This window comes from Anomaloglossus baeobatrachus, chromosome 4, assembly GCF_048569485.1.
Source record: "Anomaloglossus baeobatrachus isolate aAnoBae1 chromosome 4, aAnoBae1.hap1, whole genome shotgun sequence".
In the NCBI taxonomy this organism is placed as follows: Eukaryota; Metazoa; Chordata; class Amphibia; order Anura; family Aromobatidae; genus Anomaloglossus; species Anomaloglossus baeobatrachus.
The window spans coordinates 275,496,628-275,512,312 of record NC_134356.1 but is presented as its reverse complement, the minus strand read 5'-3'; the positions used below and the strand labels follow the sequence as shown (position 1 = coordinate 275,512,312).

The 15,685-nt window shown below is 43.4% G+C and overlaps 1 protein-coding gene across 2 annotated transcripts in view; it reads right to left on the bottom strand.

Annotated features, from left to right (window-relative positions):
- TBC1D30 (TBC1 domain family member 30) overlaps window positions 1-15,685 on the bottom strand; it is a 130,140-nt gene that overhangs the window by 112,563 nt on the left and 1,892 nt on the right. For both annotated transcript variants that reach the window (XM_075344857.1, XM_075344858.1), the window contains exon 2: window positions 13,375-14,332. In XM_075344857.1, coding sequence (XP_075200972.1) covers window positions 13,375-13,843 — 469 coding nt within the window. In that variant the 5' untranslated portion in view covers window positions 13,844-14,332. The remainder of the gene's footprint in view (window positions 1-13,374; window positions 14,333-15,685) is intronic.

The window sequence follows — 15,685 nt, the reverse complement described above, 5'->3', positions numbered from 1 at the left end:
CTCGCTCATCACTACTAAACATGAATAGGTTTACTTTTATCTAAGGGGTTAAAAAATTTAGAAGCTTGTCCAAAAAAAAAAAAAAGGTGCACTTTTTGCAACATTTTCCGTGATCCAAAGCGTTCTCATTTTTCAGTATCTATGGCTCAGTGACTGTTTACTTTTTGCGTCTCGAACTGACGTTTTAAAAAACGGTAGCATTTTTGCGCAGAAGTGTTCTTTTGATTGCCTGTTATTGCGTTTTGCGCAAAATTCGCAGCGACCAAAAAACGTAATTTTGGCGTTGGGGATTTTTTTTTTTTTTTTTTCGCTAAGCAGTTTACCGATCAGATTAATTGATTTTATATTTTGATAGATCGGGCATTTCTGAAAGCGGCAATACAAAAAATGCGTATATTTTTTTTTAATTTTCAATGGGGAGAATGAGGGGTGATTTGAATTTTATGTTTATTTTTTCCAAACTTTCTTAACTTTTTTTATTGTACTAGATTCCTAGGTGACTATAACGATCAGCTGTCTGATCGCTCATTCTTTATTGTAGATCAGAGCAGCATCGCTCTGATCTGCACAAAAGCAGCTCTCCTCTCACACTCGACCCTCTGCTAGCTGTAAGAGGAACTGACTCATAATGACAGGAGTCATCACATGACCCTGTGCTACCATGGCAACCATCGGATCTACGTGATCAAATTACGTGACTTCCGATGGCGCCGGGTAAGTGAATGCTTACCGTGGCCCACTGTTACATTGCGCTGTGACATTTTCACACCACGCTGTAAGGTGTTAACAGGCACAAGTGGGTAGCAAATGCACTCGTGCTTGATAGCCACACGTCAGTTGTTCAAATCAGCCGGCGGAAGAAGACACTGATTAACCTGACACAATCCATGACGTACCCAGTACATCATGTGTCGTGAAAAGGTTAAAAGATATTTCAAAACATTTTTTGTTTCCTACTTTTGGGGGGGAGGGGGGGGGCCACAGACAAGGGAAGGTCTGCTCAGCATCTCAGCATTATTGTGCCCTGTCCAAAAAGTTTAATGGCAGATTCTGTTCTTCAAAATTCAGTCAAAGCATGACATGTTCTTAATCATACAGATTTCACTTTCAGATTTGTCTATTTAATTGAGGTGTTAATACTGTTGAAACCAGAAGTTTACATACAGTGGGTACGGAAAGTAATCAGACCCCTTTAGGTTTTTCACTCTTTCATTGCCGCCATTTGGTAAATTCAAAAAAGTTCAATTTTTTTCTCTCATTAATGTACACTTAGCACTCCATCTTGACAGAAAATAAAAAAAAAAAAAAAGGTAGACATTTTTGCAAATTATTAAGGGGGTTATCCAGGTTAGTTTTTACTTATTTTTGTCATTACATTATTGGGCTACATTGGGGCAGGTAAGTAGATAGTAACTACCTTTCTGTACTGCTGTCAACCCCTCTCCCCCCTGTTAAGAGCGGTCATGTGACCGCTCCTACCGTGATTTTGCTGCTTTCTGTAATGTCATGTCAACAGGGGCAGGACATTGTTGACATGCTTCACAGTGAACAATACGTTGTCGCCCTGCTGGGCAGGTACAGTGCGCCGGAGACCCCGTTCCCCTCCCCTCGCCGCACCCTGTGCGCTGCTATCTGTGCCCTGTATGTGCTGGACAAACAGGGTTGCCCTCTCTGTCAAGGACACTATGAGCGCTGTTTTCCTGACAGTGTCCTCAGGTTATTATGTTGTATGGTGTCTGGGCAACTGTGACCCCTTCCCCTGTGCGCTGTCTTTGTGATGAATGCAGCCTCCCGTGCTCCTGGCTTCTTAAAACAATCAGGAGCAGAAAGCAGGGACGTCACCTGACAAGGTCAGCAGCACGGAGCTCTGCATCACTCGGCTGTAAGAATGCTGCAATCATCATAATACGGAAGAGAAGAGAGGAGTGCATGGGTGACAGTGCGGGGGGGGGGGGCAGAGAACAGAGTGCACGGGTGACAGTGCGGGGGGGCAGAGAATAGAGTGCATGGGCGTGAGAGCGGGAGGCAGAGAAGAGTGCACAGGTGAGAGAGACAGGGGAGTGCTGGGGGCAGAGAGGACAGCGCAGGGGGAGAGAAGATAGTGCATGAGGGGGGGGGATTATAAATAATATATAACTCTAGGTGTATGTGTGTGAGTATTTATTTATGTGTGCGTGTATCTCCTATAGACTCACATTAGGGGCTAGATATAATTTTCATTATACAGTATTCATTTATCTATCAGGTGCTGGGGCAGGATACTGACAAGGAATGAGTGTGCAGAGGGTGGGGCTAGAAAATGAGGGCGGGCGGTGCCAGCTGTGACTGACGTTCAGCAGTCAAACATGTCATGTTTGGTTGTGTTGCATGTAAACAAACAAAGTGCTGCAAAGAATAAAAGTGAAAAATCAAGAGGAAAAAAAAAAAGGTAGAATACAAAAAATAATGTAGGGGTATTTTATATGACAATACAGCACAGATTAGCTTAAAAACTTTTTTGGAGTTTGTGTCGAACAACTCCATTAAACAAGAAAAACTGAAATATTACATGGTCATAAGTATTCAGACCCTTTTCTCAGACACTGATATTTAAGTCACATGCTGTCCATTTCTTTGTGATCTTCCTCGAGATGTTCTACTCCTTCATTGGAGTCCAGTTCTGTTTAATTAAATTGATACAACTTGATATGGAAAGGCACACAACTGTCCATATAAGACCTCACAGCTCACAGTGCATGTCAGACCAAATGAAAATCATGAGGTCAAAAGGAACTGCCCAAGGCGCTCAAAGACAGAATTGTGGCAAGGCACAGATCTGGCCACGCTTACAAAATAATTTCTGCAGTACTCAGGGTTCCTAAGAGCACAGTGGCTTCCAAAATCCGTAAATGGAAGAAGTTTGGGACCACCAGAAGTCTTCCTAGACCTGACATGCCCAGCCAAACTGAGCAATCGTGGAAGAAGAGTCTTGGTGAGAGAAGTAAAGAAGAACCCCAACATCACTGTTGCTGAGCTCCAGAGATGCAGTAGAGAGATGGGAGAAAGTTTCACAAAGTCAACTATCACTGCAGCCCTCCAACAGTCGGGCCTTTGTGGCAGAGAGTTTGCAAAAAAAAAAAACAACACATGAAGGACTCCCAGACTATGAGAAATAAGATTCTCTGGTCTGAGGAGATGAAGATAGAACTTTTCGATGATAATTTTAAGCGGTACGTGTGGAGAAAACCAGGCACTGCTCATCACCAGCCCAATACAATCCCAACAGTGAAACAAGGTGATGGCAGCATCATGCTATGGGGGTGTTTTGCAGCTGCAGGGACAGAACGACTGGTTGCAATTGAAGGAAAGATAAAAGCGGCCAAGTACAGAGATATCCTGAAAGAAAACCTCTTCCAGGGTGCTCTGGACCTCAGACTTGGCCGGAGGTTCAAATTCCAACAAGACAATGACCCTAACTACACAGATAAAATAACAAAAGGAGTGGCTTCAGAACTCGGACCGTTCTTGACTGGCCAAGCCAGAGCCCTGACCTAAACCCAATTGATCATCTCTGGAGGGACCTGAAATTGTCTGTCCACCAACGTTCACCATCCAACCTGTCGGAACTGGAGAGGATCTGCAAGGAAGAATGGCAGAGGATCCCCAAATCCAGGTGTGAAAAACTTGTTGCATGATTCCCAAGAAGACTCATGGCTGTACTAGCTCAAAATGGTGTTTCTACTCAATAATGAGCAAAGGGTCTGAATACTTATGACCATGTGATATTTCAGTTTTTCTTGTTTAATAAATTTGCAAATATTTCTACATTTCAGTTTCTTTTTCTGTCAAGATGGGGTGCAGTGTACATTGAGAAAAAAAATGGACCTTTTGGATTTACCAAATGGCTGCAATGAAACAGAGTGAAAAAATTAAAAGGGTCTGAATACTTTCCGTAAAGTATTTTTATTACATTCTGCAAAAATCAAAAGTTTACATACATTTCATTAGTATTTGGTACTATTGCTCTTAAACTGTGTGACTTGGTCAAACGTTTTGGATATCCTTCCACAAGCGTCTCACAATAGTTGGTAGGCATTTGGGCCCATTCCTCCTGACAGAACTGGTGTAACTGAGCCATGTTTGTAGGTCACCTTGCTCGCACCTGCCTTTCAGCTTTGCCCATAAATTTTCAATACGATTGAGATCAGGGCTTTCTGATGGCCACTCCAAAACATTGAATTTGTTATCCCTTAAGCCACTTTGTAACCAGTTTGGCAATATGCTTCAGGTTGTCCATTTTGAAGACCCATTTCTGCCCAAGCTTTAAGTTCCTGGATGATGTCTTAAGATGTTGCTTCAATATTGCCACATAATCTAGTTTCCTCATGATGCCATCTATTTTGTGAAGTGCAGTCCTAACAACCTCAGCAAAACAACCTCACAACATGATGATGCCACCCCCGTGTTTCACAGTTGGGATGGTGTTCTTAGGCTTCAAAGCTTCTCCATTTTTCCTACAAACGTAACGATAATTTTGGCCAAACAGTTCAATTTTAGTTTAGTCAGACCACAGGACATGTCTCCAAAAATTAAAGTTTTTTTCCTGACTGCATTTGCAAACATTAATCTGGGGTTTTTTATGTTTCTTTTGGAGTAATGGCTTCTTCCTGGCAGAGTGGCCTTTCAACCCATGTTGATACGGTACTCGTTTTACTGTGGATAATGACAAAAACTTAACAGCTTCCACCAGAATCTTCACAAGGTCGTTTACTTTTGTTCTTGAGTTGATATGCACATGTCTGATCAAAGCCCAGTCATTACTGGTACCCGTCTCCTTCCTGACCAGTATGATGGCTGGACATTCCCATCTTGTTTGTACTGGTGTATAATTGTTTGCACAGATGAACGAGGCATCTTCACGTATCTGGAAATTGCACCCAAGGATGAATCAGACTTGTTCAAGTCCACAATTCTCTTTCTGAGATCTTCGCTGATTTCTTTTGACTTTCCCATGATGATGCACAAAGATGCAGTGTGTTTCAGATGTGCATTAAAATAAATCTACAGGTGTGTCTCTAATTATCTCAGATGTTGCCAATAAACCAAATAAATGCCAAAAAATCAGAAGCTTCCAAAGACATGACAATCATATGGGCGGTCCCATATTGTTTAAATGCATAGTATTCTTAGTGTATGTAAACTTTTGACTTTGCAGAAAGTGATAAAAATGCCTTAAAACATTCTCTCTCTCTCATTATTCTTGCATTTGGCAAATATAAATCATTTTGGTTCCTAGTTGACCTAAAATGGGAAAGGTTTATTCTGATTTCATGTCAGATAGTGAGTAAAACATGAATATATGTGTCATTTTAGACAGTAGCTCACCTTCTGGTTTCAACTATGTATTTAGGGTAAGTTCACACAGTGCGTTTTTCGGGTGCGTTTTTGCTCAGAAAACGCTGTGACATTGCTTCCCCAGCAAAGTCTGAGTTTTCATTTTTGCTGTCTGCACACAGCAGTTTTTTTAGCTGCGTTTTTGTGCTGCACAAAAACGCAGCATGTCAATTTTTGCGTTTTTCACTGCGTTTTCCACCCACTGAGTTCAATGAGATGTTCAAAAATGCAATGAAAAACGCAAGTTGCAAATATAGCTGAATTTTAGTGCGTTTCCATGACTATAAACGCAAGGGGTGGGCAGTGAAGTGACATGTACAGGAAGAGGATTCCTTCTGTCAGTAAGCACAGAAGCGTGAATCCTCCCGGTACCGCCACCGCTGCGTCCACCTCCAGTCCTGTGCATGTCCGCTCCCGTGCGGCGCCATGGCCGGGCGGAAGGTGGAGGCAGCTGTGAAATCAAAAGTGAACAGTAGAAAAAAAAAAAAAAAAAAATGTCATACTCACCTGTCTGCAGACTACCGGTGCCATGTCCGCTCCCAGCTCCTCTCCCGGTATCGTCACTCCGGCTGTGTGCTCTCAGGCACGTCCGATAGCTGCAGGACCTGGCGATGGATCACCTGATGCAGTCACCTGACGCATCAGCTGATCGTAAGTCTCGCGGTGACGCCAGCGCCCGGCCGGCTTCACCTATCAGCTGATGCAGTTAGGAGACTTCATCAGCTGATTACCGGTAGCTCCTGCAGCGATCAGACGGGATCAGACTCCCGTCCGATCGCTCCAGGAGCTGCCAGTAATCAGCACATAAGTGAGTATTTTTTATTTTTTTTTGCACTGATGCATCATCTGATTGTATAAACGGCTTTTATACAATCAGATGCTGTGTGATGTGATTCACATCCTAGAACCTGACATCATCTGATCGCTTTGCCTTCCAGCAAACTGATCTGATGATATTGGACCCAGATTGGACGGTGCGGGACCTTGGCCCAGGATTACTGCGGAGGGGGGGGGGGGGGTCTTTAGTTCAATAAAGATGGAGTCACTAATTGTGTTGTGTGTTATTTCTAATAAAAATATTTTTCTGTGTGTTTTTTTTTTATCTTTACTAGAAATTCATGGTGGCCATGTCTAATATTGGCGTAACACCATGAATTTCGGGCTTAGGGCCAGTTGATAATATAAAGCTAGCCCTAACCCCATTATTACCCAGCAAGCCACCCGTCAGCAGGGCAGCTGGAAGAGTTGGATACAGCGCCAGAAGATGGCGCTTCTATGAAAGCGCCATTTTCTGGGGTGCAAGCGGACCGCAATTCGCAGCGGGGGTGCCCAGAAAGCATGGGCACCCTGCTCTGCGGATTCCAATCCACAGCTGCCTAGTTGTACCTGGCTGGACTCAATAATTGGGCAAAGCCCACGTCATTTTTTTTTTAATTATTTCATGAAATTCAAAAAAAAAAAAAAAGGGCTTCCCTATATTTTTGGTTCCCAGCCGGGTACAAATAGGCAGCTGGGGGTTGGGGGCAGCCCGCACCTGCCTGCTGTACCTGGCTAGCATGCAAAAATATGGCGAAGCCCACGCCATTTTTTGGGGGGGGGCAAAAACTCCTGCATACAGTCCTGGATGGAGGATGCTGAGCCTTGTAGTTCTGCAGCTGCTGTCTGCTCTCCTGCATAAACTATTGGATGGAGTATGCTGAGCCTTGTAGTTCTGCTCCCCCTGCCTCTCCCTCCAGCATACAGTCTTGTATGTAGCATGCTGAGCCTTGTAGTTCTGCAGCTGTCTGCTCTCCTGCATACACTAGTGGAGAATGAAGAACATATTGAAGAAGGAAATGACATCAGACTTTTTTTTTTTTTCAACAATCTTTAATGGCATTGTTCACTGATAAAAAACGCATAAAAATGCAGTGAGCAAAAACGCAGAAAAACGCAGCAAAAAAACGCACCACATTGCGGTAAAAATGCATGCGTTTTTGCCGCGGGTGCGTTTTTGCCGCAAAAAAAAAAAAAAAAAAAAAGCACAAAAACGCAGCGTCAAAAAACACTGTGTGAACCTAGCCTTATTCTACTCTATCGTTCAGAGCGGTGCAATCCAATTATTGGAAAGAAAAAAAAGCAAACATAGGCCCTGTGTGCACACTGCTTTTTTAGCTGCTTTTTTGTTGCAGTTTTGGGTGCAGTTTGTGGTCCTAAACTGCATGTATGACCTTCCCCAGCAAAGTCTATGAGAAATCCGCAAGGGTGTGCGCACATTGCTTCTTTTTTAACTGCAGAAAAAAGGAGCATGTCAATTCTTTTCTGCTTTTTCCATTTAATATAGTGAAAAAAATGCATGGGCAAAAACAGACCAAAACGAGGCAAAAAGACATGCTTTTTTTTAAGCTTTTTTTGGCCAGAGGGTGCATTTTTTGCTCAAGAAACAAAAAGTTCTGTGTGCTCACTTACCCACACAGTACTTGTATGTGTGAATCTAGCCTAAAGTCTATAAAAACCCAAACACCTTTGGGAGGAATTGAAAGGCTGAGTGCTTTGATCAGTGCCTGACCATACATGCAAATTCAGCTGCATTCTCACACAAACATTGTAAAATCTCTCCAGTAGCATTTTTAGAAAGTGAAGACTTTTCTAGCCTCAATAGGTGCCCAAAGCCATATTACCGCTGTTCATTTTGCAGCAATCTCACGTGTGATGAGTGATTTTTAGCAACTTTTTATTTTTGATTGACATGCAATAAGCCATATAACATATGTGGAAACCAAACTCGTAAAAACCACGACATACGGCAACTTTTTTTTTGTTTTTTTTTTTTACAATGTCCTCTCTAATCACATATTCCAATATTCGTATTATGGATAAAGGGAGAGTACAGAGTTGCAGCAAACACGCCTGTTGACTCCTATCTGCACACCATGAGCTGGATTGGCGTCATTCAGGTACACCTCTGAGCACAAGACAATAGACACTCCCTACAGTGCCTTGAAAAAGTATCCATAACCTGTGAACTTTTTCCGCATGTGTTCACATTACATCCACAAACAAATGTATTTTATAAAAAAAAAAAAAAAAAAGTATTTAAGGATTATGACTAGAGATAGGTGAGCACAAATGCTTGGGTGATTGATACTCAAGATAAGTTGATCAGATGCTGTGAAAGGCCTCAACTCGAATAACGAGCATAATGGAAGTCAATGACTGGGCAGGTCAATTCTCTGACCACATACAGTCAGCCATAAATGGGGGGGGTATTTTTTCCTTTTAACACGCTACATCCGAAAACTTTGCTTTAACCCTAGTGAGAACCTGAGATTATGAATGGCTCTCCCTGTGGTCCTTGCTCAAATCATATTGGGAAGAGAGTTTGTGTGCGTTGTGGTCATTATTTCACGGACAAAACATTCGAGCACCCCGATGCTCGATCGAGTTTAGAGTAGTGCCGAGCACGAGCGCTCATGACTAATTATGACATTTTCAAAACAGAAGGTAAAACAGAAAATCTATTAACAGACATGTTAAAAGATAAGATTACAAAATGAAGCGGGGATAATTGGTATAGTAGAAGGAATGGCTAGGAAGAAGGAGAGAAGATTTTGTTCTCAAAGCGAGTGAGAGCGGACTGATGCAATGCGAGACTGACAAAGTAGGATCATGTACTGGAGAAGAAAACAATGTAGGTCTGTTTGGAGTGGGATATGTCTCTGCACATATAGGAGGCTGAAATGTTTGCCCATTCTTCATCATTCATCTGTGACCAGCAATTTTCAAGTTATGCAACCGATTTGCAATGGGATTTAGGTCTGGACTGTGACTGGTCCATTCTATACATGATTATGCTTTGATCTTAGGCGGGCTTTGCACGTTGCGACATCGCAAGCTGATGCTGCGATGTCGCACGCGATAGTCCCCGCCCCCGTCGCAGGTACAATATCTTGTGAAAGCTGGCGAAGCGAAAATTATCGCTACGCCGGCTTCAAATGCACTCACCTGCCCTGCGACCATCGCTCTGGCCGGCGACCCGCCTCCTTATTAAGGGGGCGGGTCGTGCGGCGTCACTGCGACGTCACACGGCAGGTGGCCAATAGGAGCGGAGATGAGCAGGATGTAAACATCCCACCCACCTCCTTCCTTCCGCATAACCTACGGAAGCCGCGGTGACGCAGGTAGATGTTCCTCGCTCCTGCGACTTCACACACAGCGATGTGTGCTGCCGCAGGAGCGAGGAACAACATCGGACCGTCGCATCAGCATAATTATGGATTACGCCGACGCTACACCGATGATACGATTACGACGCTTTTGCGCTCGTTAATCGTATCATCTAGGCTTTACACACTACGATGTCGCATGTGATGCCGGATGTGCGTCACTTTCAATTTGCCCCCACCGATATCGCAGCTGCGATGTCGTAGTGTGCAAAGCCCGCCTAAGGCTATGTTCACATTTCCGTTGTTTTGCATCAGTTACCTGCGTTGCTTAACGCTTGTGACTGATGCGTTGTACAACGTGTGACAAGACATGGAATTTCTTGTCAAGAGAGAGCGGATTCAGTTGAGAGAGAGAACAATCAGCTGATCGCTCTGAAGAGCTGGCCGCCGGGAGATCAGCTGATCGCTCTCAAAAGCCGATCAGCTGATCTCTCTGAAAAGCATGGAGATCAGCTGATCTCTCTGAAAAGCCGATCATTTCTGTTTAAAACCTCGTGGGGGGGGGGGGGGGGAGACGATTTTACCTGATTTCCGACGTTCTGCTGGGCATTCTCAATAAAACGTGATGGATTCCTGCACTGGAATCCGTTGCGTGACGCAGGATAACGGAATCCTGCACCATAGACTTACATTATGCCTCTTGTGGGGTGCGTTTTTTTTTTTTGCCGCAACAAAAAACGTTGCATGCTGCGTCCCTCCCGCCCGACGGTCAGTCAGTAAACGACGCGTGGTGGATGCAACGCAGGGTCATCAGTCACAGTCCGCCGCTCATACAAGTCTATGGGAAATAGCGGAATCCGACAAACGGATTGCATTGTTTATCAGAGCGGCGGATTGTGACTGATCCTAAACAATGGAAATGTGAACATAGCTTAAGCCATCCATTATAGCTCTGGCAGGATGCCAGGGGTCATTGACCTGTTGGAAAGTGAACCTACACCCCAGTCTCAAGTCTTTTCCAGCCTCTAACAGGTTTTCCTTCAGGATTTCCCTGTATTTAGCTCCATCCCTCTTCCCATCAGTTCTGATCAGCTTCCCTGTCCCTGCTGAAGAAAAGCCTCCCCACAGCATTATGCTTCCACCACCATGTATTCCGCCACATGTAACGTTTTGCCTTTAGCCCAAAAAGTTCTACTTTAGTCTCATTTAACCTGAGCACCTTCTTTCACATACTCGCTGTGTCCCAGACATGATATGTTGAAGAAGGTGCATTGGTCAGATGAGGAAGCTTCACACATTTTCATTATAGGTGTCAACTCTATTTACCCTAGACTAAGACTTATTCTATAACTTTTGTACCATTTGCCTAATAACACTTTACAAACAATAGATTGGACTCATCCTAGCTTCCTCCCTGATGACAGATTACCAACCCTGCAGAATCCTAAATACGGAGGAAGCTGGCATACAATATTGAGGAGGCAGCCGTAAACGCTTCCTGTCTATGAGGCCTTTTAACCCCTTCCCACCACAGTTTTCCCTAACACAGATCCGTCCCACTTTCACTTTGTTCCCACCCATCCCTTTTTTTGCAGCATATGAGGGCTGTTTTTTAAATTTTGGAGGACCAAGTTTTATTTTTTATTTACATATACACACACATATAATATACAGTATAATAAATTTATATATATATATATATATATATATATATATATATATATATATATATATATATATATATATATATATATATATATATATATATATATATATATATATATATATATATATATATATTTTACAGACGATAGGGGGATTGATGGCTCAGACATCTTGGACATTCTGTAAATACTGGGAAGGAGGTTCGACACAACCCCATATGAACAAAGCAGAGGTTGTCCATGTGTGCCCCAGCTCCATTCACTGTCTAAGTAACCTGTCTAACCTTGACATATGAGCGATATCTTCTTTCCCGGCAAATGCAGGTATCAGCTGAACAAGTCAGACTATGAAGCAGGCTCGGTCCCTCACCGTTTCTCTTGGCTCTACATGTCACGAGATGTGAAATTTTAGAATTTTTCTGCAGATGATTTAGTGATATGCGGTCATCTGTAGCGGACATAGATGGAAGAGGGCCTCTGTATAAGTACTGTATATGGGCCCCTCTTTGGCCTGTGGCATAAAGTGAAGGTGGAAGTGGGCCTCTTTACCACAGGGGCCCCTGTGCAGCTGCACAGATGGCACCAATGATATGTTCACCCCTGGCTGTAATGTTATAGCTGTACTTCAATATGTGACTCCCCCCATGATAGTGATGTGCATTGAAGTCTATTATGTGACAATACAAATCTTTAACCAAATATACGACAAAGTTATGGAATTCGAAAGACTAGATTTCGTTTAAAGGGAACCGGTCAGGTCCAATATGCACCCAGAACCAGAGCAGTTCTGGGATATTGCTAATCCCAGCCTAACCGTCCCTGTATACACTAGCATAGATAAAGAGATCTTTAGAAAAAAGTATTTCTAAAGATCTTTTACAGTATGCTAATGAGCAAGGGGACTAGCCCCCTGGGCGTTAGTTTCCCTGGCTAGTCGCCCCCATTAGCATGTTAGTACGCCCCTGTGGGTGTGCTTACATGCTAATGAATACGCAGCGTTACAGGATGATCTCATTCACCTCTCCGTCGCCATTGTGGGAGATTTCGCCTCAGTGCGCATGACCATATATACTCTATCAGATATTTTACTATGAAACGAGACAACCCCCTTTATTGTTGTTGATACTAGTGAGGAATGAGCGCTTTCACCAACGCTCAATACCCTATCTAGCATCAGGGGTGCTTGGGTACGTTTAGTACTGAGCAGAGTATCGCAGATGCCTCAATCATGAAAGATCTGACACAAAGAGCCGGCACCCCAGTGAGAGCCAATTGTAGCCTCTGAATACCTCACACCTGGGGATAAACACTGTGTGTATACAGTGTGTAAAGAAAAAAAAATTCCGCCCAATGTTCACCAGAAATTCTCCGTTTATGGCTGGTTGTAGGTGATCGGGAAGCCAAACTACCCAAAAACTGCCTTCCATTATACTCGTTACTCAAGTTGAGCTTGTCCGATAGTTCAACCAGCTTGACTCGAGTAACGAGTATTTTAGTGCTCGCTCATCACTAGTTGACATATCTATACATACCTAGATGACATTATACTGCCCATGGCAGATATTTATGGTGTATTTACAGCATATTTGGCCACATCATTCATTTTCCATCTCGATGTACTGATCAACAACAGCTCTTTACCAGGCAGGGCAAATTTATACATTGGGTACGCCATCCCTGGACTCATGCACCAGAACCTGAGTGCCGCCTGGAAACGTTTCCTTGTGCCAGGCAGGACAGATGTAACCCAACTGTGGTCAAGCAATAGGAGCATTCTTTTAACCTTGACAGCATATTATACTGGCAAATTAACCTGCTTTAATAATAACGCATACCCAGCTTTCCCTCATTTTGGCCAGTATATTGTCGCACTACATGTACTAAAAGGTGCAGAACACTTTACAATGCAAAAATAAAATAAAAAAGTAAATCATAGTATAAGTCTGAAATTGCAAAGTGCTCATCAAACAATCCATCAACGTGTTCTACACTAGCCTCAGTCAATGCATGCACATGCTAATAAAAATGTGATGTTTGTGCATGCTACAATTTAGTAAAATCCCAAAAACCTGCTTTGAATTGTGCTGTATTCCTCACAAAAAAGGAAACGGTCATCAAATGCAATGAATGGAAGAGGCCATACATCTAAGTATTGGCTTGTATAAGGTGCCACCTAGGCGAGCCACCCTTACCTTTCTGCCTCAGGAACTGTAGCTGATGCCGACGGCTCTGCTTCTCGGACAGCTCTAACAAGAATCCTGACTCAGGGTTACTCCTACTGAGAAAGGCATCTGACCCAGATGCTTCCGTCGAGCTGTCAACACTGTCATGATATAGACCAAGACCAGACCCCGATCCATTCCGAAAACTGTCATAGAGTTCTGTAAGTAATCCATTCACCAAGGAGGAGGTACGGCTGCGGACTTCCTGGGAATAATCCAAGTTGGCACCATCAGTGCTACCTCTTCCACTTGAGTTCTCACTAGGAAGCACTTGTGCCTCATAATCTTCAGGAGATGGAAGAGGCCAGACAACGGGGTAAGTATTAGGCCATGAATTCAGGTTTTGTGCGACAGCAGAATCAGGATGAGTGTGGTTGACAAATACATCGCTCTCATCATCTACACATAATTCATCATAGACGGATTCATCCCCAGACATGGTTTCAGTACATGCTCATAGCAGCCAAAAATACTGCCGGTAAGACCTCGTCCAATACCAATTCAGATCTTTTATTCTCCACCAGCAGATCCAAATTTCAGACACTGAAAAAGTTCCCGGAATGTACTACTCGCAGAGGCAGGGAGGGACGAAAGCACTTTCCATGATTACGTCCTCACTCCTGAGCTGTCACACGTATTTACTCTCCCCTTCTACTGAGTCACAGTGGAAGAAACCCGTCTGGTAAGTTTTCTCAGTGACTTGTGTAACAGGTGTATAAGAAGAGTGACGTCTCCAGTCATTCCACCTGCTGCCCTTTCCCAGTTCACTTGGCAGGATGGGTGGGGTGGCAGGGATAAGGAGGCAGAAACGCAGGACAAGTGACCCAAATGTCTACGCAGTGGAAGGGACAATCATGGAAAACACTGGCACTTCTTGTTCTTAGTTTCTGCACAAAATGCATCCAGATGCTATCCATTACTGCAAGATCTGTGTACAGTAAAAAGTAAATGATTATTAAACTATGCAAACAAATAGACTAAAACAGAAAAAAACAGATATATGACAGGTCTCGATTTATCTGCCCTGGCACAGGTTTGTGCTTACCCTCCAGAAGAGTGTACTGTTTGCCCAGGAGTAGTGATGTAGGTTGGGTACTGCTGGCATTGCCAGTGTTCTTCATAGAAGCACATTATAAGATGATGACATGTGATTATTACACTATGGGAGAAATACTGATATCAAATATAGGAAATTTGTAGGGCCACGAGATGCCAAGCCCATGCCACCTAAGATCTACCCACTTATCCTAAAAATGGTAGGAGCAGCAGAAAAGTGAAAACTATTTTAGATAAATCAGGTGTGCCCTAAATTTGTGTCTATTAAAACTGGCGCAAGTGACATATCGATACCTTTAATAATATTTATGATGAATGTTTGCAGTGTGCTTTATTGGAAACTGTGGCAGTAACAAAGGGTCTGAGGTTTAGATGCATTAAGTATGGGCGCCTTAATGTGGTGTCACATCACTCCCGATAGTGGAAGGATCATTCGCTAGATGCATTAAGTATGGGCGCCTTAATGTGGTGTCACATCACTCCTGATAGTGGGAGGATCATTTAATAGATGCATCAAGTATGGGCGCCTTAATGTGGTGTCACATCACTCCCGATAGTGGGAGGATCATTTAATAGATGCATTAAGTATGGGCAGGAAAAAAAGGGTGATCCAGCTCAACTGGGGCAAAGTCCGGCATGCAGGGATAACACTCTGGCAGTGCAAGGGTCCAATAGAAGAAAGAAAAATCCAGCTTCCGGAGTAGTAGTAAAACTGATGCAAAATTTTATTAAAGGACGTAAAAATGAATGTGATGACAAAAATAGGGAGCCCATAAGCAGCGTAAGGCTACGCGTTTCGAACGCTGCCTGCGTTCTTTGTTAAGCCAAAGAATGCAGGCAGCGTTCGAAACGCGTAGCCTTACGCTGCATATGGGCTCCCTATTTTTGTCATCACATTAATTTTTACGTCCTTTAATAAAATTTTGCATCAGTTTTACTACTACTCCGGAAGCTGGATTTTTCTTTCTTCTATTAAGTATGGGCGCCTTAATGTGGTGTCACATCACTCCCGATAGTGGGAGGATCATTCGCTAGATGCATTAAGTATGGGCGCCTTAATGTGGTGTCACAGCACTCCCGATAGTGGGAGGATCATTCATTAGATGCATCAAGTATGGGCGCCTTAATGTGGTGTCACAGCACTCCCGATGGTGGGAGGATCATTTATTAGACATACTAAGGTATCATTCATTACAAACGCTGTTTTGGTGCCAGCAGTTTAACA